At 46.1% G+C, this 24,904-nt stretch overlaps 1 protein-coding gene across 1 annotated transcript in view; it reads left to right on the top strand.

The window, feature by feature from the left end:
- Positions 1–2,307: 2,307 nt before the first annotated feature.
- The window catches only part of BICDL1 (BICD family like cargo adaptor 1), a 42,924-nt gene continuing 20,327 nt past the window's right edge, over positions 2,308–24,904 (top strand). The window contains exons 1-2 of the mRNA XM_031555914.1: positions 2,308–2,343; positions 4,318–4,533. Of these exons, the coding sequence (XP_031411774.1) occupies positions 2,308–2,343; positions 4,318–4,533 (252 nt within the window). The remainder of the gene's footprint in view (positions 2,344–4,317; positions 4,534–24,904) is intronic.

Raw genomic sequence — 24,904 nt, 5'->3', positions numbered from 1 at the left:
CCCCGCACGGGGCCGCGTTTCCCGGGAGCCCCGGGTTCGCTCCCCTTTCCCGACGAACCCGGGCGCGGCCGCGATAGAGAAGAAAGGGTCGAAACTCCCCTTCTAGGCCTGGGGTGCTGCCGTCCCCGCTCCCCGGCTGCCGTGCGGGCCCGAGGAGGGGCTGCGAGCCTCGTTCGGGAGGCCTCGGGGTGCTGCTCTGCCCCACGTCCCAGCCGGGCGGGGGGACGCACCGTGCAGAAATGCCTCGTAAGTTACATCGATACCAAACGGAGCGTTTGGAACCTTTCTGCTTAAGCTGTTGAAGCTGAGGCATTAGCGTGGCAAGAGATAAGCCCCGCTGATACGTTTCTGCTTGCTGGTCGCTCTGAAAAATACCTACAGGTATCTCAGAGCCGTTTGCCGGGAGCCCGGTGGGTTGAGCTGTGTGTTGGTTTTTAAGGTTGAGATGGAGTTATTACAAAGAATAAGAGTCGTGTAGGCAGCTTCCTTCAGAACAACTCTCCCGCACAGCAGTGTACAACTATCTTCTTTTTAGAGATATTCTTGCAATGTTCCTTCTCTGAGCGAGCAGCAGAGCTCCTAGTTGCAGCACAGCTTCTCACCTTCCTGGAGAGAGTCTGAACAATGCTCGGTTAACACCCAAATTTCAAGTAACGGCCCTAGGCCAATTCTTTGTGCATTCCTACATATTCCTGTGTTCATTCCTCTCGGATTTACACCCCTCGAGTACCGTCAGATTCATGAAATTACTGCACAGCCTTTGTTCTCAGACCTTTTTCTTCCCAAAAGGAAGAAATTCCTCCCTGTTGTTAAACTCAGCACTTCACCGTATCTGCTCTCTTCCTCTTTACAGAGAGCTCTCTCTGCATTTGCTGTTTGGTTAGAAGCAATAGTGAAGGTGACATTTGCCCAAATTGTGACTTAGCAGCACTGTTTGTCAGATCAGAATTTCTTGGAGTGTGACGATTTGCTGGAGTGAATGTTTTCGGGTTGGTCTGTAAGCAAGAACAGACGTTTGTGGCATTGTGCTGACGTGGATTCCCCTTGAGTTGGAGTAAAACCTTTCCTGTCATCCAAGAGAAATGCACAACGTGAGGCACTTCCTGGGCTGCCCCTTTGTGAGTTTAGGGGTCTCAAACACCACTGTCTGAAGAACGTAAACGTGAAAAGGAGAGGAGAAAAAACTCAGCCTTTGCAGTGCTTAAGTAACATTCCCCAAATGTTTACTTCCACTTTTATGGATCCATTTAGGAGGTGAAGGAAAGGATGAAAAATTCTGCCAATTGTTTGCATTTTTCATCCCATTGCTATTGCTCCAACTTTCCAGTTGAATGACAGGTTCTGGTTTTTCAGGTGATGCATCTGATAGGAGTTCCCTGCTTAAGGGCCGGATTTTTTTTCTGCTGGGTTTATCAGATCTGAGTCTGTGATCCTTGACCCACACAAACCTGAACAGTAATATTCTACAACACAAGCCTTGCAATCCTTGTTCCTGCAGATTAAAAGCTGGCTTCTTCCTGTTGCCACTGAAGTGAATTTCACAGTAAGCTTTTCCCTCTTGGAGGAATGGGGAGGAAGGACTCACAGACTCACATCTCTTAACCTCCTACCCTACACTGAGCACTCTGATGACCAGAAGCAAAGTCTCAAATGAAATCCTTGGTGACAGCTGCACTGCTGTAGTGATGTATGAGCAGCAGAGAAATTTCCCCCCGGATAGCAGCCCCAAGTTGGTTATGGGAACCCAGTGGAACCTCTCCATTTCCCAGCAGCCAACGTGCTGCTCTTCTGATGCTTTGCCTCAAGACTCTGCTTTTGCAGTGTTGTCACCACACTGGTGAGAAACATCTCTTTTTCCTACGTCAGCTTTGTTACCTGGGGCAGTGCACACATAGGGCAGAGACAGTTGCTGCTGGCCAAATACATTCTGGTTTTGCAGGTGTGGCACTGAAGCTCAGCATTCCTACCTCATGCCCCTAACCTGATTTCAATTAAAACTCTGAATTTGAGTTCATTTCTAAACATACAACTGTAATAAACTGTGATCTTTGATCCCAGTTTTATCTCCTCAAGAGGTTGAGACATTTCATATCTTGTTCTGTTGGTACAGAGATGCTTGTCTCATCTCAGCTTTTTGAGGCTGAACGTTAGGAAAAAAATATCTACTCCAAAAGAGTAGTCAGCCACTGGAATGGGCTGCCCAGGGGTCACTGCCCCTGGAGGTGTTGAAGAAATGTTTAGATGTTGTGCTAAAGGACATGGTTTAATGGGTTTATATTGGTGGTAGGTGGACGGTCGGATTGGATGATGTCGGAGGTCTTCTCCAACTTTGGTGGATCTATGGTTCTATGAGTGCAGGAGCTGGACACTGTGAGTGGGATGGGTTTTCCTTTGCACCAAGGCACTGAAGTGGTTTGTAAATGACCAGCAAGGCTCATCGATGGCTTCTAAATCACACGTGGGTATGTCTGTGTGCGCTGAGGAACTTCAGCCGCACTGCTGCTCCTCGGCAGGCTGAAGTTTCACCTTCCATTTAGAGAAGGCCCTGGATCTTTCTCAACGTTGCCTAGCAGTGAGAGAGACAGAGCTGTGAAATACAGCGTTTTTAGTGCGCTGCTGAAAGCAGAATTGTGGCTGCTCCAGCCACCCTTAGCTGGGCCTTGCATTAGGATCTCCTACTTAGTGCATTAAAAACGATGATTGTAATGCTGAGTATTTGCAAGGGTACTCATTCCTTCAGCATCTGGCAACGCAGGAAAACACTTGGCTTTGTTCTTACCCCTTGCATCTGAGGGTTTTCCAGAAAGTCCTGGATTTGCAGAAGGATTTGGGAGGGTTACAAGCAGGGCATTGCTACATTGTGATGAAGAGTGCATAGAAGATTTAGGGATAAGATCAAGGAGACAATACAGCACCTTCTGCAGAGCAAGAGGGGTAAAATGTTAGTGATAACACAGGCCAGAGGGCTGCTGGGGAAGTGCAGAGCTCTGACATTCACTCCTGCCCAGGAAGGTGACAAAGACCCTGCAAGGCAAGCTGTGTGTCATCAGTAGTAGGCACCCAGGGGAAACAGCCACCTCACAGCCTGTGTTCCTAACAAGCAATAAAAAGCCACTTCACACAAATGCAGTGCAATTTTCTTTCCCTCCTAGCAGGTTTATTTTCCCTTCCTAACATAAGCATCATAGGGGATTGCTCACTGGGGGATGATAACCTGGGAAAAATGCTGCCAGCGCTGGGCCCAGTGGCTTTCTGTTCTTTGCTGAGACATGTTCCTAAAAGGCTGTGAATCTGGTAGAGAGCAGCAGCAGGTTATTACAGGGGACAGAAAACAAACAGCAAGGAGAGGGCTCCTGCTCTTCAGGTTTCCCTGCTAATCTCAGGACGTGGCCACGTCCCAGTCTGCGACTGCTCTACAAGCATGCACGTGGTTTCAGGCACCAGGGGAAATCCGAGCTCAGATTTTCAGAGCAGAGATTCTTTCAAACGGGCACAACAAATCTATTTTGACCTAATTTGCAGCTCTGTATCAGTCAAGCCCTCATTTAACTGAGCCTGTAAGACATCTGAAAGTTCCACCAGGTTCACGCTGTCCCTTGTTTTGCAACCAGTCCTAAAGCAGAGCACTTTCCAGAACTGAGAGTTGTTTCTGAAAGATTTGCAGCCCGGATTGTGCACATGTCACATCTAGAGAAACTACTTCAGTGCATCCACTGCCACCCCAGTGGGGACTGCATCAAACAATGGAGTTACTGTGGACTATCAAATCACCAGGCAACTAATTAGGTCAGGAATAGAAAGAGCAAATGGATAGATGATTCAACTGTTGTTCATAAGACCCATAAGACAGGAACGATGCCTCATCTAGCTTCCTCATCAGCACCAAAAGTACAATTTGTGTAACTTTTACTATAAAGGCAATTTTTAACAGAATTCTGCCACTGCCCACTGAAATTAATAATAATTCCTGCTTTGGAATTAGCTGGGCTCTGCTAATCGATTGGCCTGCCTGACCTATATTTTCCACCTATTGCCATGCAGCCCGCATTACTCATTTGGCAGTTCTTTCAGTACAAATTCAATGTGCTGATCTAGAGAGGCCAAGGACAGGCCAACTGCTGGAAACAAGAAGCAAGCTTAGTGCTGTGACCTGCCCTGACATGGGTGGGACTGCCACCTCCATGCACCGCCGTGCTCTACTACCATTCTCCTTCCTGCACCAAAGCACTCAGTGCTGAGCACGAAGGAGCGGGAGGAGGCAGCTCTCACTTTTTTCCTCCCTCCCTAACCTCTTCTCCCCCTCCCTGTTACCTATAGCACCTGGAACAAGAGAAGCATGAACTGCGGAGGCGGTTTGAGAACAAGGAAGGAGAATGGGAAGGAAGGGTGTCTGAACTGGAAAGCGACGTGAAGCAGCTGCAGGATGAGCTGGAGAGGCAGCAGGTTCACCTGCGGGAAGCCGACCGTGAGAAGACACGGGCTGTCCAGGAACTCTCCGAACAGAACCAAAGACTCCTGGACCAGCTCAGCAGGGTGAGTGAGCATTGGCAGAAACCTTGTGCTGTGTGGGTTGTGCTCATTTAACGCATGGGTACCTTTCTCAGCTCTTTGTATCTCAAGCTGATTTGGCAAATCCGGTCTTCGTTTATGAATAGGCTGAGCAAACATGAAATGCAAGAAAAAAGCACATCTGGGGCAGGGCCAGAGAGCTGACCCCCATTTATAGTCAATGTCCATTGACTATAAAGCTATTAAACCGAATGCACCATGCTGTTCCACAATGGTTTGTCCCTGCAAATAATTTTGTGATGTGTAAATGTCTCAGAACCTACTGAAATTCCTTGGAATGGCATGTTTCAGCAAAGAGCTCAGCCTCTGATGAAAGAGGATTTGGAGTAAGGCTGCTACAAATCAGCCTAATTGACTGAATCTTTCCAGCAGAGGTTTCATCCTGACAGCAAAAGACTTAAGAGTGGCTGCCTCCTCCCCTAGATGCTGACCTGTCTTCTAGAATTAAGAATCTTGTCTTCTTCTTCCCACTGGACAGTACAAATCATAATCTTAACTGCTTGGGAACACTGTTACTCCAGCAGAGGAAAGCATTTTCTCACCAGTTGCACATCCCCAAAATAGAATAGAACAAAAACTCATGCTGAAGATGTCCACCTAAGGGTAAGAGTATATTTCAGACCAAGTTCAGTCAGAGGTAGGTCTTTGGGGCTGGCAAAGATATGGTTTAAGGGGTCGGGTCAGTAGTTCAGTTGCAACACTAGGACAGAAGACTGAAATGGGCCAAGAATAAAGGCCTTTTCACTTGTCCCTGCTCAGTTTGGGTATGCTGTTTTCCTGTGCCTCTGGAAGAGGTCTTCAGTAAAATATTTTATACTGGACGTTGAAAAAAACAATCATTCCTCATTCTGCTGCAGGTTTTCCTGTCAAGTGTTAAGGAAGTCACTTAGTCTGTAGATTAATTGGTGTTTAAAAAAAAATAATAATAATAATAAAGGAATAAAACACCTTTCCTTAGCTTGGGAGAGCTGCTAAATTTACCACTGTTTCTAAAGCAGTATCTCCCAGGTGTAACAGATGAGCTAGAGAGGATCTCCTACCTCTTCTCTGGGCAGAGCATCTCACATACAATGTAGATAAGAGTTCTATCCAAGCCCTCACAGATTTCCTGTGTTATGTCAGATTTATCACCTAAGGCCAAAGACCTGGCTGTCATTAGATTTGGTGGCCCTCAGGGATTTTCTGTGAATGCATGATTTCCTTTGCTGGCTAGGAGATACCAGACCTGTCGTGGTCCCAGTGTAAGTAGGCAGTAAAGACAGTCTAGAAGGTAGGAAAGGAAAACCAAACGGCTTGCTTTGGGCTTTAAACTGGATGGGATTATCCTCAGTTAACACTTGTGCTGCAGGAGCCTCTCATAGCCCAGCTGCTCAGTAAAGCCTCGTGCAAAGAACCCAGCAAGTTAGGTCTACCAGCAGTGTCAATACATGGGTTTTGTTCCCTCAGCTCCCTATTACTGCCAGAAATAATCCTCCCACTTCAGAATTATCCCATCTCAGGAAAAAAAATCATTCCTTGGCACTAACTTCGCTGCTCCAGCACCACCCTGCCCCCAGCTTTGTGTAGGGGACCAGATGTTCTGCAATGCTCAGACGAGCAGAGGAAGCAGCTTGCTCTTGCTGAGGCTTCCTGGCCAAGATTCACTGCTCGGTGGCTTTGTCACCTGGTTAAGACTTGCCAGTAACTCAGATATAGCCGAGGACATGGTAGGTGTGCAAACAGCTTTCCTAGAGTCATGAGAATGTAAGCAAACCAAAGCCAGGTCAGGAGTGGTTTGTTGCTCAGCCAAGGCTTTGGTTGAGGCTTTTAAATAGCTCAGCCCTTGATTACTGCATACTTGTTACGCCATGTTTGCAGTTCAGTCTTTCCAGTTCTCTTGCTCTGAAGTGGTTGTGTATGCAGTGTTTGAGGCAGCAGTAGTGCTTAAGCCCTGGTCACCCACATAATTCTGGCCCCTGTTATGCAATAAACAGATGCAGCTACACAGACACACTTGCCTACAGTTGTATTGCCCTAGGCTGGGGTCTCTCTAGGGATCACAAATTGATCACCAGCAGAGGAAAAATCCTGCAGAGGTGTGCTGTTACAGCTTCTGTGAACTTAGACGTGCTGCTGATAGCCTCTGTGTCCCCAGGTCTGCATTTTTTGTCACAATGCTCTGTCTGGGAGGAGTGCACTGAGAAAAATCAGTGATAAGGCAATTAAAGCTTCATTCAGAGCCTCAGCTCTACTCCCATCTGTCACTGAGTGCACTACGAGAGGTTTCACTCACAGGAGGACAAAGAAATGTTGCTCTCTGATATGAGTCCTTCTATGCTAAATAGACACTGGCTCTTTAAAATTTAATTTCTACAGATAAGCAATTAACACCTCATGGCCCAGTTTCACAATACTTGAGCATCATTCTGGGAATGGCATTCCCTTGGCACCAGACTCTGTACATCAAGTGATGGTCTCAGCCTCACAACCTACCAGCCCACATCGTCCTGCTTACTTCTTTGGGGGGTTCCAAGCTTCTACACCTACCTTAGAGCCAGGCAGCATCCACTATCTCCTAGCCCTCGTCCTTCCTGCTGTCATACTCTTTTACTAATTAAGCCTTAGGTCTTTTTATTCATGCTACCTTTCCCAGAGGTGAAGATCCAACTCAACCACATGCTTTTTTCCAGTAAGAACCTGGCAAAATGCTGACCAATTGAGCACACGCTCCCACACACAGATAGCACAAAGGGACCTAGAAAGCTCTGTCTTGCAATTAAAGCATGGAACTGAAAAATCCATCCTTGATGCTGGTGCAGACTGGTAAGGAAAACTCAGTGTTGGGGATTTAGAGATTGTTGCAGTCTCTAGAACTAGGGATAACTCTCTTGCCTTAGAGGCTACAAAAGAGGTCTGTAAAACGACTTGAGGTCTTCAGATGAGATGATGATACAGGAAAACTTTAGATATCTAATGATAGTATGTAGGCTATAAGGAACTTTGCCTCTTCTTGCAATGCAGCCTTCCATTAGAAGCAAAGAACCACACTGAACAGAGATACCAGCCAGAGTTCTATCAGCACTGAACAATATGGAAATGAGGTAAGGCTGGGAGCTCGTAGTGAAAGACACGACTCAGATGCCGAAGATCAAGTCTGAGATCTTCACAGTAACCTTATTTTTTAATTTTCTAAGTGATGACTGCAATCCCTTCTGCATGATTGGATTTCCCTCCCCCTGCTTCAGCATAGCAGAGCAGGTAGTACTTCTCAGCAGTGCCCATGCCAAACAAGATGCTGATTTTCACCTGGGAGAGCTGCAGAGCACGCACACCAAGGTACAGACTGCTCACCATAGACACTCAGAGCACAGGAGGCAAAGCACAGCTCCACCAAGAAAGCCATGGCTTGGAAATTGTTTTGTATCCAACTTCTCCAGCCTCTCCCATCTGTTTCAGTTCCCCATTTGGAAGAAATAAATAAAATCCTTATCCTTTTAAGTCATAAAGTAAAGGGGGAGAAGGGAGATGGGAAGCCACGTAGTGAAAGGTTTCCTCTTACGTGCACCCACAGCAGCAACCACAGCAAGAGTGTTGTTCCCACCTCAGGGCTTCCAGGAGCTACTAATATAAATAGCAACAGCAACCTTTGCCTATATTGAGGCAGCATATTACTACTTTGTCAGGAAGTGAATGAAAAAAAAAAGACTTTCACACTGTTTCTAAGGAGTTTCACCAGATGGCATTCCCACACATTTCCTGCTACCAGCCCTGGGCTCCTGGAGCTGTTTGCTGCATGCAACTTGGGCAAGGATGCATCCTTCCTAGTTCTGTTGGGTTTCTTTTCTGGTACACCGAGTACAAAGCAGTAATCTCACGATATTGAGCTCAGGTAGTTTTTGCAATGAAAGTCCCTTTTCAGCAGCAGGAAGCAGTGTCATCTTGCACTGCTGAAATAGCTCTTTGTTCAGAGAGGAGCACTACAGCATCCCTCAGAGGGACCCTCAATCACCAACTTCTTATATTCCCTCAGCATCTAGTGCCAACACGTTGCTACAAAGAACGAAGTGTTTCATTTGGTAAAGCAAGGCAGCGACCAACCAGCCCTCAAAGTCTACAAAGGACTTTGCATTTGCTGGCCACAAAACCTTTCTTTGGGTGATATTTCAAGGGAAGGAGTTCCATTTCCTGCTTTGTGCTGCAGCATAGGCCTGGAGGACCAGCAGGCTCTTCCTGACTTAGATCTGAATGAAACATGGTGGCGTACTGGAACAGGTTGCCCAAGGAGGCTGTGAATCCCCCATCCCTGGAGGCATTCAAGGCCAGGCTGGATGTGGCTCTGGGCAGCCTGGTCTGCTGGTTGGCGACCCTGCACATAGCAGGGGGTTGGAACTGGATGATCGTTGTGGTCCTTTGCAACCCAGGCCTTCCTATGATTCAAGAATGAATTGAATATACAGTACCATCCTTTGCAAATCACTTGTGCTTTAAGTATCTCCTCCAGTGGTCAACAACACTTAGAAAAAACAATGACCCTGTTGTCAGTGACTGAACAAGTGTGTTGGGCAAGATTTGGTGCTTTTTCCATGCCAGAGATGTGCAGCCATTACACTGTGATCTAGCTTGTCTTTAATTCCTCATTTCTAATGTACGGATGCTTAATGCAAGCTGTCTTACATTTATTGAGTTGTCTGTGATAGCACAGCAGGGCATATTAAGAACCTCCATGCTTAGCATGGAAGCAAGTCAGGCTCAAGCCAAGCACTGCTTTGGGGGCTTTATTTTTTAGATAGAGGAGAGCCCCAAGTGGTGCAAAGCTGAAGAAGAGTTACTGTGACATTTCAAGGTGTGAATCAGTCACTACACTGAATTCTTTGTAAGACTGTCATGGCAAAATGTAAAGTTAAGCATTCACTAAAGAAACTTTAGAAATGGGGACGGTGTGAAGAGCCCTGCATAGCAAACCTTGGTCTGCTTCACCTCTGGACAGTGTAAATTCAACAGAATGGAGAGACTGCACAAACCAGGGCCAGACACTGAAAGCAGCAATCCTCCCACTCACCACATCTGGCACCTGCACCTGCCTGCCCCCTCTGAAGCATCAGCAGACCCCAGCAGCACGTAACCAGATCCCCCATCACCTGCTGAATACTGATTACTGCACAGGCAGGAATGGCTTCTTCTTACCAGCTACTTCTCCCCCTAGCAGAAAGCACTTGTTAATAATTCAGCTTCGTGCCACATCAGGACTGGAGCAGTGAGGCGTTCTTTGCTCAAGCTGTAAATATAGGACGTGACTGCAGCTGCCTGTTCTCTCCTGCAAAGTCCTACAATGAAATGAATCAGTGCCCTAGAAGGCAACCAAGAGATCTTGAGGTCACTCGGTGGGGTTCCATCTATCTGGATGAAGGGAGCCAGGCAGAAGGAAAGGCTCAACCCCCCAGTGAATGCCTTGCCAACCCTACAGCACCCATTAGCCTCATTTCAGGGTACCCAGAGCTTTAGGAACCAGCAGGGCATGACTGTAACAAGCACCAAGGGAGGAGGAGCAGGCAGAGGAACAGGCACTCCCAGAGGTTGCTCAGAGGTTTTGCACCTACCCATTTCAAGCAGTTTTTTTCCCCGTGTCCTTTGGTTACTAGCAAGCAGTGGCAGAATGGACTTCTATCCGTTCTTCTGGATGTACACAGAATAAAACAGGGCACGCACTGCTAGCAAACCACAGCACAAAGCCCTCTGGAGGGAAAGGGTTAAAAATTACTGAGGTTAAAAACACATTATGGCGAAGGCAAAACTGCAAATCCCAGTTTATGGGGAAAAGGGAGAGCATTCATCCACCCATGGGCTGGATGGAGCCCCAGGACAGGGGACCTGCACCCCACCATCTGCAGGGACCCTTTGCTTGTTGCTAGGCAACAGCACACCACATCACAGCGGGTGATGTTGCCACGGCGACTGGGTGTGATTCTGCTGCTTGTGATGCTGTGACAGTCAGAGGACACGCAGGGAAACGCACTGGTGACGTCCAAGGCAGTGAGTGGTGGGGGCTGCGGGCTCGGCTCGCTGCCAGGACGTGTCCCTGGCATCACCATTTCATCCCCTTATTTCCTCTCCTGCTCACTGCACTTTATAAAAAAAAAAATAAAAATCACTCTGGAGATCTCCTGGCCCAAGGCAGCCTGTTGTTCATGCCACCCACAGGGAGATTTTCTAGCTGCTACTCTACTCAGAGTGACTCTGCCAGGGCTGGGCACTGTGTGCATCCATCCTTTAGTGAGCCCTGCTCTGGGAGGCATGGTGCAACAGGACTGGCTGTTTGTCACAGCCCATCTCCCATCCTTGGAGGCTGGTGGTGCCCAGGTAGAGCCACAAACACTGGCTTTGTGAAGCAGTTCCAGAGCTCAGGCATCCCATCCTCACACCATGGGCAGTTCACCAGCTGCAATGGGTGTCCGGAGCACCATCTAGGTAACACCTATGTACAACTGCTTATCACCTGGTAATCAGCTGTACGCTGTTCTTCCTTGTAGTCCAGCCAAGCCTAACGCACATTCTGCCTTCACCTCTAGCCAGTAATTCTGGAGCATACCTCCAGGCTTTCTGTAAGGCTTGCTGCTTGACAGATGAGCAGCATCACTGGGCTGTGAGTACCTGAAAGCAGGAATCCAACGTGGAACTGAAATTTAACTTGATAAATGATCATAGAACCATAGAATGGGCCTGCATTGGAAAGGACCACAATGATCATCCAGTTTGAACCCCCTGCTATGTGCAGGGTCACCAACCAGCAGACCAGGCTGCCCAGAGCCACATCCAGCCTGGCCTTGAATGCCTCCGGGGATGGGGCATCCACAGCCTCCTTGGGCAAACTGTTCCAGTGCCTCACCACCCTCTGAGTGAAAAACTTCCTCCTAATATCCAACCTAAACCTCCTATCTCAGTTTAAGACCATTCCCCCTTGCCCTATCACTATCCACCCTCATAATATGACAAGGAAATAAAAATCTGAATGAACCCTTTGTTCTCCTGTTGCACCATACTAAAAATTTAAAGTGGCTATTCTGTTTGGGTCCAGGTCTTGATGTTTACAGGAGCTGCTTCATTATGCAGTAGCTCAGACGTAGAGAGAAGTGGGAAGAAAAGATTTTGTAGGAATATTTCTGCTTATTCACACTTGCTGTAAACACTTCCTCCAGGATATTCTAGAAAGTAGGACACAGAAGGTGTTTGCATCCAGCCACTGCATTACTAGCAAGAACCAGAGCTAAACATAATTGAAGGCTTAGCACATCTCTACCCAAGAAAAAGCAATTAAACATTTGGTCTTTCAAGAGCCATTCCAGGTTATAAACTTTGCACGCATTACAACGAAAGTCTTTACATTCCTTTTTCCTTTTAAGTAGGATTGCTTTTTCTAAATGTAATCTGGTAGACAGCTCAGAAGGGAGGTCTGCAAGCTGTGTTAGGTGCTCTGATTAGCCATGAAATCATAGAGGCCCCTCGCAAAACAGCCTAGAGCTTCATCAAGTGTTTTGTTCAGAATTGCATTTAGCAAAATCCTGCTTATTTTGAGCACATACAGAGGATCAGTGAGATTCTTGCTAGCTTCTAATAGATGCCACAACACAATGGAGACATGCCATGCAGCCAGGCAATTCCAGAACAGATGGGAGCAAGAAGCTTCCCAGAGGTGAGAGTACAACTGGCAGCAACTGATCTTCCATACAGAGAAGCCTCTCGGTAACGTGAGGTCAGATCATCCTGCTGTTAGTGAATATTGAAGGAAAAAGGCAGAGAGGCCCCAAGGAACACTCACAAACAACACACCATCTCTAAAGCTTTGGAACACACGTGTGGTTTTACTCTATGTGGGCACGAAGCAACTTGGGGGGGTGTCAAAACAAATGCAAACAGGGAAGGATTCACAGAGGGTCCAACCTTTGCTTGAACATGAAATCTTGAGCAGATTCAGCTGGTGGGGGAGCTGTGCTTTCCAGCAGAATTATGCACAGATGATGCCAAATGAGAAAGTCTCATATGATGGTGTTTTGCCAAAATCTACCATCTCTTCTGAATTATGTGATCGTTTTTCAAATAGCGTCCATTGATCGGCTGCAAAGCTGCATGGGGATTTGCTAACTCAAATGATTGCTGTAGTTTTTGCCTCTGATCCAGAGAGATTTATTTCCCTAGGCTTTACTGAATGTTGTATTTCACTTTGAGTACAAATTCTTCTTAAGCGTGGTGCTGACTTTTCCCTCTCCACCTTCGCACTAGAGAGCATGCTTCTCCAACAACTGGTAAATATTCAAAGCTTTAAAAGCTCAAGGCAAACGCACATGAAATTGATGATGTTGGTAATATCTCCTCTTCCTGGGGCCTTTCTGTCCCTGGAGCACTGGGGCTGTGCGTGCACATCCTTATCCTGCAGAACTGCAGGCAAGCAGGGTGCTCCTTTCACCTCAGTCAAAGCAAGGCAGCCCAGAAAGCCACTATTTAACCTGCTTAGGCTCACCTGGCTTCCTTTTGTAGTATGGAGGAATGAGCTCACTCCACAGAGCGGTGGAGGACAATGATACACACTCAGGAACATCATTTTTCCCCATCAGAGGCAATTGCATATCCCTGATGCTTATAAAGTAAACATAGACACCTTGAGACCTCTCGGCCAGCACCCTACTCTGAACTGGTGCCTCTGCAGAAACATCTGGGATGGCCACCACTGATTTGCATGACCTAAAACAACTCAAAACCCACCTGCAGAGGATTAGCGGATTGATTTACTTCACATAGAGAGGTCTCCTCCATTCCAGGCATTATCCAACCCGGCAGCTCAGAGCTACTTACCGAGATTAACTCTGGCACCATGAGACACAGTCCATCAGCTGAGGGCTGCCTCTGAGTGGTTCCTTCCTTCTAAGGAAACCATTTGCATCAAGGCATTGAAAACCTGGGAAACTTCATTTTTTCTCCCCTCCTCCCTATCCTCCATAATTCTCCATTAAAAGACAGTATCAGGCCAAAAAGCTCAACTTGTGAAAGAAGGAAGGAGTCAGGCAGCCCTTACTCCTTTGCTACAGGTCACTGCCTTGCCTCAGTACAGGGGAGGGAAGATTTGCCCTGTGTGGGATAGTGCCAGTTTTAATGCTCCGGGTCCTCCATCAGCCCCTTCTCACTGCCAGAGAGCACACAACTGAGAAAACGTCTTTCTACATGAAACATGCAGTGCAGAAGCCTTTCCTAACAGCATGAGCTTGTTTGAATGAAGACACAAAGTTTTCCTGTTTCTCTTAGTCTCCCTAAGCAGAGCTATAAGCCAACTCCAGGTCAGGGCAAATGGCCCAGCATGAGCAAAATGCCCATTCAGATCCACGTATCAAGCAGCACACGATGTTAGTTAGCATCCCCATCCTCTGCCAGCTGGCCTCACTGGGTTCACCCTAAGGATGTGGAAAGAGCTGGCTGCACTGGGGAGCCACTGCCAGAGTACACACACATCTTTGCCTGTGTATATACATGCACTGCTTTCCACTCTCCCTTCCCCTCACGCTGTCTGCCATACGAGACATTTGCAGGAGGCACCTGCTAGTATTTCAAACACGTGAAGTGGATGGTTTTCACGAAGCCTGTGTCAGCACCACAGCCCATAATGACTTGCTTGTACAGGCGGCCTGCAGAGCGCAGACAGATGGGCAGCCATCTCAGCAGCTCCCATCCGCCCCTTCACGTGACAGCAGACGAGGCCTTTGCAGGATGAGTTGGAAACCTGAAGGCCAAGCTGCTGCTTTAATATCATAGGGAAATTCTGTGCTTTCGCAGCAGCACGACTCCCATATTTAGCACAGAGAAGGTGATACTTCAGAGGCATTCAAATAATCTTTTTGGTGCATTCCACCAGCATCGTTAGGCAAATGGCCATAAATACCCTTCTTGCATATCTTGTCTCACTGAGATTATTCTCGTCTCCTTGGCAACTGTCAGATGATGTATAATGCCAGCAGGGATTAGCCTCAGTGAGCCTGATAACCCCTGTGTAAATGCCTGCTCTGTGAGGAGACCTGGCAGGACTCTCTTCTTTCCTGGTAACGTTCAAGTGTTGCCATAAATAACGTTAAATCCAAGAACATTTCAGTAAACCTGAGTAAGGATGAAAATTAATATGGTGCTTTTTAAATGGTAGTATGTCTTCTGTCCTCCAGAAAAGCAGTTTGAGACACGTGGATAAACGTGGTGTCTCTCAGCCTGACAAGTAAAGCTGTGTTTTGAACCAGCGCTTAAGAGAAGGCTTGTGCTGAAAACTTGGCCTCTAATATCTTTATCTCCTTTGTTCCTGGATGCCAGTGAGGATCATGCTGGGAAATTCCAAATCCCCACAGAGCTTAAACTTATGCAGTGCTTTTAAAGCAATTAATTTCTGAAAACTAACCCGGATTTTCTGAAAAATAACCTGAATTCAGGTCAGTGTTTGAAATCCAGGTGCATCCTCTGACATCAGCTGCATCAAAGCTTTCTGCCCCAGCATGCAGCTAAGGCCTGCACCCTCACCCAGCTGCTCAAGCAGACACAACCAAAGCAACACATCAGTGAGGTACAACCCCAAAACCACCGGTTTTCTGCATGCAGAGCATTTCTCTGGGTAACAAAACACATTTGGGCTTAGTGAGGAAGAAGTTGTTTCCAGGTAGCCTGCCTGGACTGCCAGAGCTAGTGACACACAGATGAGACCCATCCCACAGCAGTCCTAGCTGAGGAAGCAGAGCAGCACCACAAGATAGGTGGTATTAGGGGCTGTGGTGCACAAGTGACATGTTTAAACTACTTATTTTCTTCCCCTTTGGTCCCTTTCAGTTTTTATAATCCCTCGACTTGGGAGCATCTGCTCTAATTCAACAGGACAAAAAAAAAAAAAATAAGAGTATCTGGGTGATTTCTTCATTTCTGCTGCAGTGTATTGCTGTAATTAAACATACAGATCTCTGGCACAGTTCTGCATTGATGTGATGCATCATGGCTGATATCCATCAGAGATATCAGCTGGAGAGCTGAGGAAGGTCTCCAAGACTGTTCCAGGAGTTAGGTCACAAACCAGCCAAGGAAAGGGGCGATGGGAAAGCTGCTGTAGGCAGAATAAGAAAATCCAAGTCTTGGCACAAGCTCCTTAGCAATGATGCAACATGATTTTCTTACATGCTTCCGTGGATCTGTTTGCTCCCCGGCCATCTGCTCTCTCCAGCACACACCTTGTCACACGCAGGACAGGGAGAGGGGTCAGCAGCCTAAAGCAGGTGGTTTAACACAGGGAGGATTAAATGTTTCTGACTGAACTGCATGCCTGTGCTCTGGCAGAAATTGTAAGCAGCACCATTTTAGACACTTCTCAGCACAGCAAGAAGCCAGTAGATGTAATATTGCTACCACAGGCTTGTGCACAAAGAAATCCAGCTGCAGCAGCAGGAGTGAAGTATTTGCTGGGAGCCAAATACCATGATCTCCTGTCACTGATCACATTATTCTTGCTTTCTGGCAGCAAGAGGAAGGGAAATGAAATCATTTAGAGGCAGTGATGCTAGGATAGGTCCCAGTTTAGAATCCTGCTGTAGTAGCGTAAAAACTGGGCAGCAGATCTGCCTGCACTCTAGTGCAGGATAATCCACGTGTCTCTGCAAAGCAGCCCTCACCCTCCTTTGAAGGCAAAGCAATTAAAGAATGCAACTGAAAATCAAAGCAGCCGCAGTTAAAATCTAAGCACAGTCAGGATTGCAGAAGGAAGCCACTCCCAGCAACTCAGTAACTTATCAGGGAGATTTGGAAGGTAAAGAGCAACCACTGACACACCAGTTCGGTTCTGCTTTATTTGGGGTAATTTAACTGGCCTCCTGCTACCTGTGTATGCACTCTGTGGCCCTAAACGTGGTACAAAATGCTCTCATCTGTCCTGATGCTTGAAAAACACCAAAACCAACAGCATTTCCCACCCCACTTCTAATAACCCAAATGGGGCCCATGGACTTTTTCCCACTCCATCCTCTGAACCACATCATGAGGTTCAAAGGAAGATATTGGTGAAGGAGGGGAGCGCTGTCCTTGCTCATCCATTGCCAAGGATGCCTTTAGCCACCAGGAGAAAACATCTTTTCTCAATACCAGCCAGAGGACAGGCTGTAATTCTCACAGCCCCCATCATCGCAGCATTCCCAATCTAAGCCCTTGTGCCACGCCTACAGAACCACACACCTGAGCAGCTTACAGCTCAGCTGCATGGAAACCCAGGCTGTGGGCCTCCCCTGGCCCCACGTCCCCCTGACACCTGCTCCCCACCAAGCACCTGAGTCCAGGATCACTGACAGCTTTTTCTGCATCAGGGCAGTTGTCAGAAAGCAGCAACCTCAGTCCAACAGCCACACTGGGAATGACACCTCTAAGCAACAGCTCGGACTGCAAGGGAAAAAAGGGCTTTTGATTCAATGAAGCATGACCTACATTTGAAAAAACTTTGGCTATGGGCACAAATCTAGGAGTATGTGCGTGCCAAATTTGGGGCCCACAGCCAAGTACAGAGCCTTTATCCTTTTCAGCAGGCTCCCATTCACATGAAGTTACAGAAAGAGGCTCTTTCCAGTCACTGAAACTGATAATACATTCTCTTGCATGCCTATGATTTGGCACGTATACTTTATACACCATCCCACAGTATGTGCTGCATTCACTCTGGTTTTTTTTTCAGCTAAGTTTGCTGCCTGCGTTTTCTCCATATATTTTTCCACCAAGCCTAGCTCCTTGTAAGACTTAAAGTACCAGAACGCCTGTGTGCTTGCCAAAACCTGTTATTTTAAGAAATTCATGCAAAAACTTCGTAAAGACAAGACTCCTTGTGGGAGGACAAGGCTCCAAGGAGAGATCCATACTCCTGTTTCTGGACTCTCACATTGCCCAGTGTCTCTGGCAATAGCAATACTCATGCAAGGTCTTCAGAGGAGACCATGCTGACACATGCACAGGATCTGCCCATTTTCAGAAATGCACTCAGCTTTTGAGCTGAGTTACAGGTGCTATTCAGAAACTCTATCCTGGACTTGGAATACACCTGCTGTGCTTTTAATTTAGCAGCTCTGCTCGTGCTATAAATCACTATACATATTGCTATCAAGGCGCTCTGAAGGTGAAGGCCTTGCCCAACAAAGACCCAATCCCTACAGTGCTTACATCTGTGGCACTGCACAAAAAGGTAAACAAGCACTTCAGAGCTGGAGCATCTGCTGCACTGAGTCATAAGCTGAGCCACATTACTGGAGACAGAGCAAAGTGGAGCAGAGAAGCGTGCATGTACTTACTACACACAGACCTACACTTTGTGCATGACTGTATTCTACTTAAGCAGATCAGGCTGCTCAGATGCTATTACTAACACACTGTAATTATCTTTTGTCAGTGATCACCAAGAGCAAGGTCTGCCTCGTGTTAGAAGTCTGCTCCAAAGACCCCATGTTCTAAAGAGCCAGCAAAGGACAGCAATTCAGGAATAGCTGAAGGCAGCAAGAAGTATTGCTGAGTTACACGATGTCTCCCAACGCTTTTTGCCTGCACAAATCCATCATGATTTTGTCATGTTTAGAGTGACAAATCAAATACTAGTTGAAATAGATTATCTATTTTTTTTTATTTTTTGAAGTGAAATGCTACCTGTCAGCTCCAGAACTATCTTCAACAAAACAGATTAGGATGGTTTTACTTAAGCACCATAGTTGTGATGTGCTGCCACATGGGGTTGTTTTGCTTTTTGGAGGCTTTATGACAAGCCTGTCCCTTTTTATGGCCCTCACCTTTCATTTGTGACTGACTGATAGGTGCTATCAGTGATTAAAACAGACTCATAGAATGGCTTGGGTTGGAAGTGACCTCAAAGATCACCAAGCTCCAACCCCCCTGCCATTAGAACCTCCGTATCTAATACTAGACCAGGCTGCTCAGGGCCCCATCTAACATCCCCTTGTGAAGGGAAGGCTTTAATGAACTAATAATTTTATGGGAGTAAAAGCCTGAAGCTGAGGCTTCCATGCTAGCTAATATTAACTACTGTTTTTCAGCTCTCCTTATTTTCCTACAGAAAGTAACTACAAGTTCTACTGTATCAATTACAATAAGCATTCTGCAGAGAGCATCTTCTATCTCGCCTTAGTCAAGCCAAACAAGAAAAAAGATTTCTTTAACTCTCCTTCCTCTGCGTTTTGAGATAAACTGCTCAGGCTGTCACATTTGGTGCTATTCTTGAGAAATAGGTTAATACAAGTTACTGGGAGATGTTTCATTAGCTGCCACGTCTGACTCCCAGGTCAACATATCCAAGTTTAAATACACATCTGTTTTAGAAAGTTTTCTCCCTTCTTGTCTCAAAGCTTCCTCATAGAAATGAAAAGGTTTTAAGCCAACTCCTAGCATTTAGCTCCAATATTTGTTTTGGCACCCACTGATTTCACAAGTGCAGGAACAGACTTTACTATTTCCATGCAATCATGTTTGCAAGCACAGGTCTGAGCATTGGGTCTAAATACATTGGAAGGCTTTTAGTTTGTATGTTACCACTAAGTCCCAGAAGAGTGTATCCTAAGCTGAAGAGAGTGTATAGGTGAAGATTTTAAAAGCATGTGAGCATTCCTTCCCTGATGCCTGCTGCTAGCTTGCCATCACATATGAAATATCCTCAGCAGAACACAGTTCATTTTCTTCGAAATAAAGGAAGAGTGCTTAACGCCGTTGTAAGAGATGCAAGGAGCTCAGTTATGGTGCCTTGCTCCTAGGCACACACGTTGATTTTGAACATCTCAAGTCTGAAGCCTTAGACTAAAACAATTTCATTAAAATAAATTGAATTCAAGAATGGAGATTTACTGTTATAGAATCATAGAATGGCCCGAGTTGAAAAGGACCACAACAATCACCTAGCTTCAACCCCCCCCACTACATGCAGGGTGCCAGGAAGGACAACAAAGCCTCTCAAGAGCAGCAGTGTATGACACACCAATCTTTGCCTCCACCATCATAAGCATCTGCTTTTTCTTTCCAGATGGTTTTAATGACTGTGTTATATATTCATTTTTTCCAGCTTATCAACTAATCAGGCATGCCATATTTCATTAGGCTACCACCTGATCCATGCTTACTGCTCACAAGAAGTTTACTGGAAGAAATATGTTCCATCCTTTGAGTTGAGGAGTCAAATTGAGCTCAAGAACTGTGGATTAAAGCCCCCACGTTAGAAATAGCATGGCCAAAATGCACTATCATGAAAAAATATGGCTTTTGCAAGGGAAAAATAAAAATAATAAGGGAAAGAAAGCATTAGGAACTACCAAGTAGAGCAGACAACTGGATTTATTGATGCAAAACACAGACCATCCTGCTTTCAAACATTACCAGTTCTCTCTGTTAGATCAAGAGGAGACTTTGGAACCAGACCTGGGGGAGTGGGGGTGCTTCTGCTAACCTGAAGATCCCAAACACTGCTGTAGTGGTGAACCTGAGCCACGCTCCACTGAAACTGGCCTGATGGTTCCTCTCAGTTCTACTGTAGTCATTGACTTGATGGAAGCTATAGGCCTCCCTGCCTCCAGTTACAAGCGCATAACTAAACTGCAGAGCAACAGATGTTTCATTCAGTGCCACGTGCATCATCTGCACAGAGCTGGAAGAGCTGCTGGTATTCCTTCTCAACACCCAGGAGCTGAGCTGCCACTAACAAGCCCTGGAACCAGCTTTCCATCCTGAGCCCAATGACAGACATCAGCCCTGGAAGTCCCTGTGCAGGGCCATTTCATCTCCCACAGAATTTGCATACAGAGAACAGGAGGCACTTCTTGCACTACTTAGCATCGCGTGTCCTCCAGGCACACTTTGTCCTCTGAGTTATCTCCAGCACTAATTTATTGCAGTGTTCAAAGCAGCGGGCTCCAGCAGTCCCTCCCACAGGAAGCTGGCTGACTCATTTTTCCACACACTCTATTTTTCTCCCCATAAGAGCCAAGTGCTCAGGTCAAGAATAAACCACAAAAAAAAAAAGGGAGGCTTGTGGTTAAGCACCTTCTAAAACATGCATACAACGGGCATCCACTTGTGAAGCTATTTCCCCAAACGATGAATCTAGAGTTATTACACCCAGCCTGAGATGCTCCCATATGGCACACAGCTCTCTTTGCTTTTGCTGTGAGCAGCAGCTCCTAATCCTGTAAGATGATTTAGCCTAAGATGATGGCTGTTGGCTTCAGCCAGCCAGTTGTCTGTGTTCTCACAGGCAAACAAGATGAATACCACCATTTGACACTCACTCCACCAAGCTCTTTGCCAAAACATTCAGATGTTTACCTTGCAAACTAGTTCTCTAAATCAACCAGCTTTTTAGGGAAGGAAAAGAGAACTACATTGCCAGGAAACCCTCAATTATCCACTCTTCCATGCTTTGCTTGGTGATGTAGCAAGAGCTTACTCCCCTATTAGAAGGATTTTTCAAGGACTCTTGGAGAGGAAAAAAAAAAGCAGCACATTATTGCATTACCTGCACGTTAACAGCAGCTATTTCCAGCAACATTTCCAACTCTCCAGCTACGTGAAACACGGGAAGCAACCAAAACCAGCCAATGCAGGCAGCTTTCCCCTTCAAAAGGGGCTTCAGGTTGAGAACTGAGCATCTAACACTCTATCAACAACTCCTCCTTTCCCAGGGGAGACACAAACCCTACCCCCACACACACAAAAACAGGCCAGCTGCCCTTGGTGTCTTATAGGGCAACTCCCCCATTGGCCCTTGTGGCTCAGCTGTGAGATATCTGGGCTGATGCTGCATTAACCCTTTGCTACCCACCAGAACCCCTTGTGTCACTGCTGTGTGCTAAGTGGTAACCACTCACAATCTTGTCAGTTTTAATTTTAAAACTCAGGTTTTCAAAGCCAAGCATTTCCTATTCGTCCTACAGAAGGGAAAAATTGAAGAGTAAGTGACAGATTTGCAGCAAAGAGTTTTCACTTTCATGCAAGCTATAAAGTATCTCATTTTCAAAATACCATGACTGTGTGAGAAACGCAGATTTTAACATGAGATGCCACTGCCTCCTCTGTTTCGTAAAGTAGGTTTAATACTATGGCTAAGAGACATTTCCCATCAGTAACCTGTCCTGAGCTTGTTGCTTAGAAAAGAGCAATTCCAGGTCTTCTTGCTTACCAGGCTCCTGACTTTGGCAATTAAGAATCCTCATCCTTTAGATCTTTCATTTCTTTTTTTATTTTTTTTTCTTGACAGATGAATTTTGTGCTTAAAAGATGCTTATTTGTTTCCTCTTTTGTGCATCTGCTGTTAGCATAGGATGCCATGATCACTCTAGCAGGCCTGCATCCTACAACATCAGTCTGTATGGTTGATGAGCCACCAGTGGAGGTCAGGCAGCATGCTGCATCAAACCCTTCTGTCTGAGTAGGTATGGATTTATTGGCTCTTCAGAATAGGAACAAATAACAAGAGGAGCCCTTGGGGGTGTAAGGAGTGTTGCAGATAGCTGGGTGTGAAAGTACATGATGCAAAGGTACCAAATGCCAGATACAGAGTAGTTTGCCTGAGTTGCACTGAAAAAAAAAGGTATTAGTGAGAAACTGCTCTGTATTCTGCTGAGAGTTTCACATAAATGTATGATTTCATGTCAGGAGCCAGTGAGGACTGTGTGTCTCTACTACAGCATCTAAATGGTCTTAATGGAAGAGCTGCAGGTAGGAAGCAAGGTCACTGGGGAGTGAGCTGAGGGCTGAGATGGGTCCTGAGCAAAAAGAATTCTGTGCTAGGAAGTAAATCTTACCTGCAGTAGCTCAGCAGGTGTGCTCTCACTACGGGGATGTGCCCTGTGCTATATGGGGTGTTAACGGTACCACAGTGGGAACAGGGAGTCCCTTGAATTCAGTGACAAGCAAATTAATGCAAGGTGTAATGCTCTCTGGAGTTTATGAATTTAGCACTAATTAGTGCTTCTCTTATCTATTTTAGGCAAGTAAATCTTCAATATCCCTTGTTAAATTGGAATCATCTTGTTTGTAGAAGCAAATCATATGGCAGCATTGATTTCTTTACCCAGTTACAGTCTGTTCTGTTTTTGCATTCTCTTTTCCTTTCTGTCATGACTTATAACCAGATATTCTGTATAAAGTTAGATTTATGGAGCGAATATTCTCCCCAGAGAGGGTTTTCTTTGAACGAAACTGACCAGCAAGGCATTCATTTCTCACAGTCAGTCCCAAATGTTACAGAGAGTCCCTCTGACAGGAGTGACCCACTGTATTTACATTTATTTTCATAGAATCGTTGAGGTTGACAGGTCTGAGACCTCTCAGATCTCCTAGCCCAAGCCCAGCCCGCCCCACCATGCCCACTGCCCACATCCCTCAGTGCCACATCTCCATGGCTCTGGAACGGCTCCAGGGATGGTGACCCACCACCCCTTGGGCATCTGGTGTAGCCTTTATTGTATAGGAAAACACTGATGGGGAAGAGAAAGCACTACAGCTTGTATAGTAAGAGTAGAGCCAGCCTGGCTGAGACAGAGGAAGATCATTTCAGTTCAACAGACATGAGAGCCATGGCTTATTTGAGCAGTGAATGGAAAATGTAGATAGAAGGTTACATCCTCTGCTGACACTGATGTCTGAAATAATCAATAGTGAGCTCGTGGTTTAAAACAAACATGCACAACATGCAAATGCTGACAGCAGTGTGATAACCCAAGCAGAAGCCATATGAAAATACATCGTAAAGCCTGCAGAATACTGGATGCTGTCAAGGTGGCTTCCTATGTGCTATGCAAATTAACATGAACATCTCGACTTTCTAATCAATTAGAAGGGATACTTTGGCAGCAGTATTAATAACCTCAGAAACAAATGTAGCATGAAAATCTACAGCACTATAGGGAGGGTTGTGTGACCTGAGCTCAGCTCAGCAGACTTTGCCTTGCCTATGAAAACTCAAATCTTTGCAAAAAGTGATACACATGCATCAGGCATTTCCCTGTCTAGAAGAAGAAGCAGGTGAGGATTTTTCCTCGTTCTCCTGTGTAAGGAAAGACACGATGGGGTCATTCCTGTTTATTTCTGTTAAACTGTTACTCAAGGATAGTATTCTGCACTGTATGAGGCTAAAGAATTATTTTTACTTTTCTCTACTGTGCCAGATAGGGTGCAAATGGTGTAGGCTGCGGCAACAATGGTGTCTGCATTAACTAGCAGTAAGGGAGTCCTTTCTTCCTTCAGGGGGCTGCAGCTGCAGGAATAAGATGTGTGAGTGTGTAAGCTAAGCAGCAAGTAGATAAATTGCAGATGATGGTGTAGAGGTGGTTAATACAAACCTTACAGTCCTGCAAGCATTGTAGAACTGGAAAAGACCTTTGAGGTCAATTCATTTCCCTTCTGTCATAGGCAGTCCTCTGAAAGATGCTGGGTGATGAAGTGATCCAGCTCCACTGCAAAATTCATTTTTGCTACCATTCCTCCTACTGTAATTGTGCAAGAAGAGGAATCTTACTGCAGCTCCTCGGAAACTTAGAAATCTTCCAATTCCCAGCCTCAGTATACTCTTACCCAGTTTATTCACATCAGTTCTTCTGCCAAAATTGTGCTTCTGCTTAAATAGCACTTCCTTCTGGGTGCTTATCCATGATGTATTTATAGGGAGCCCTCTCTCATGGCATGAGATGAAACAAGCCATCCTCTTTAAGTCTCCTTCCATATTACAGATTTGCCATGTTCTGGATCATCCTTGCAGCCCTTTCCTTCACCTTCTCCAGTCTGAGCACAGGGACCAGAACCAGAAACAGCAGCTATAGACTGTCTTACCAGAGATTTTACAATGCCATTAACATTCCCTTCTTTCTCACTGCTATGCTGTGTGCTTGTACTGTCTGCACCTCGAATTGTTCAAGCACATAGATGGCGTTATGCCATTAACCATTGGATGCTGGCATGCCATCTCATCTCGTACCACTTGTGCTCGTTGGGAGTGTGGTCAGCATCTCGCAGGCAAAATCCTTCGGTGCTTCTCATCTGGTGCTTTCTCATCCTTGATAGCTCCCGCGGAGTATTTCAGCACAAAGATGTTCCAGCAGCCTCTACAAATGCAAAGTGAATCATTCACAGAAAGCACAGTTCATCCATCTCCTTTAGTGTCACCAATTAATAGCGGCTCAGGATGCCTTGAGATCTATAGCTGCTTAAAGGAAGAAAAACAGCCAACCCCTTCCTATAGTGCTGCGCTGACATCGTGTTTTGTGTGCTCTGCCTGTGCAAGGGAACTTTATTAAATAAACAAATAGGGGGGGAGTGTGCAATGGCCTTT

Source organism: Meleagris gallopavo, chromosome 17, assembly GCF_000146605.3.
Source record: "Meleagris gallopavo isolate NT-WF06-2002-E0010 breed Aviagen turkey brand Nicholas breeding stock chromosome 17, Turkey_5.1, whole genome shotgun sequence".
NCBI classification, from domain to species: Eukaryota; Metazoa; Chordata; class Aves; order Galliformes; family Phasianidae; genus Meleagris; species Meleagris gallopavo.
The sequence above is the reverse complement of the archived record's forward strand: the minus strand, read 5'-3'. Positions and strand labels throughout refer to the sequence as shown.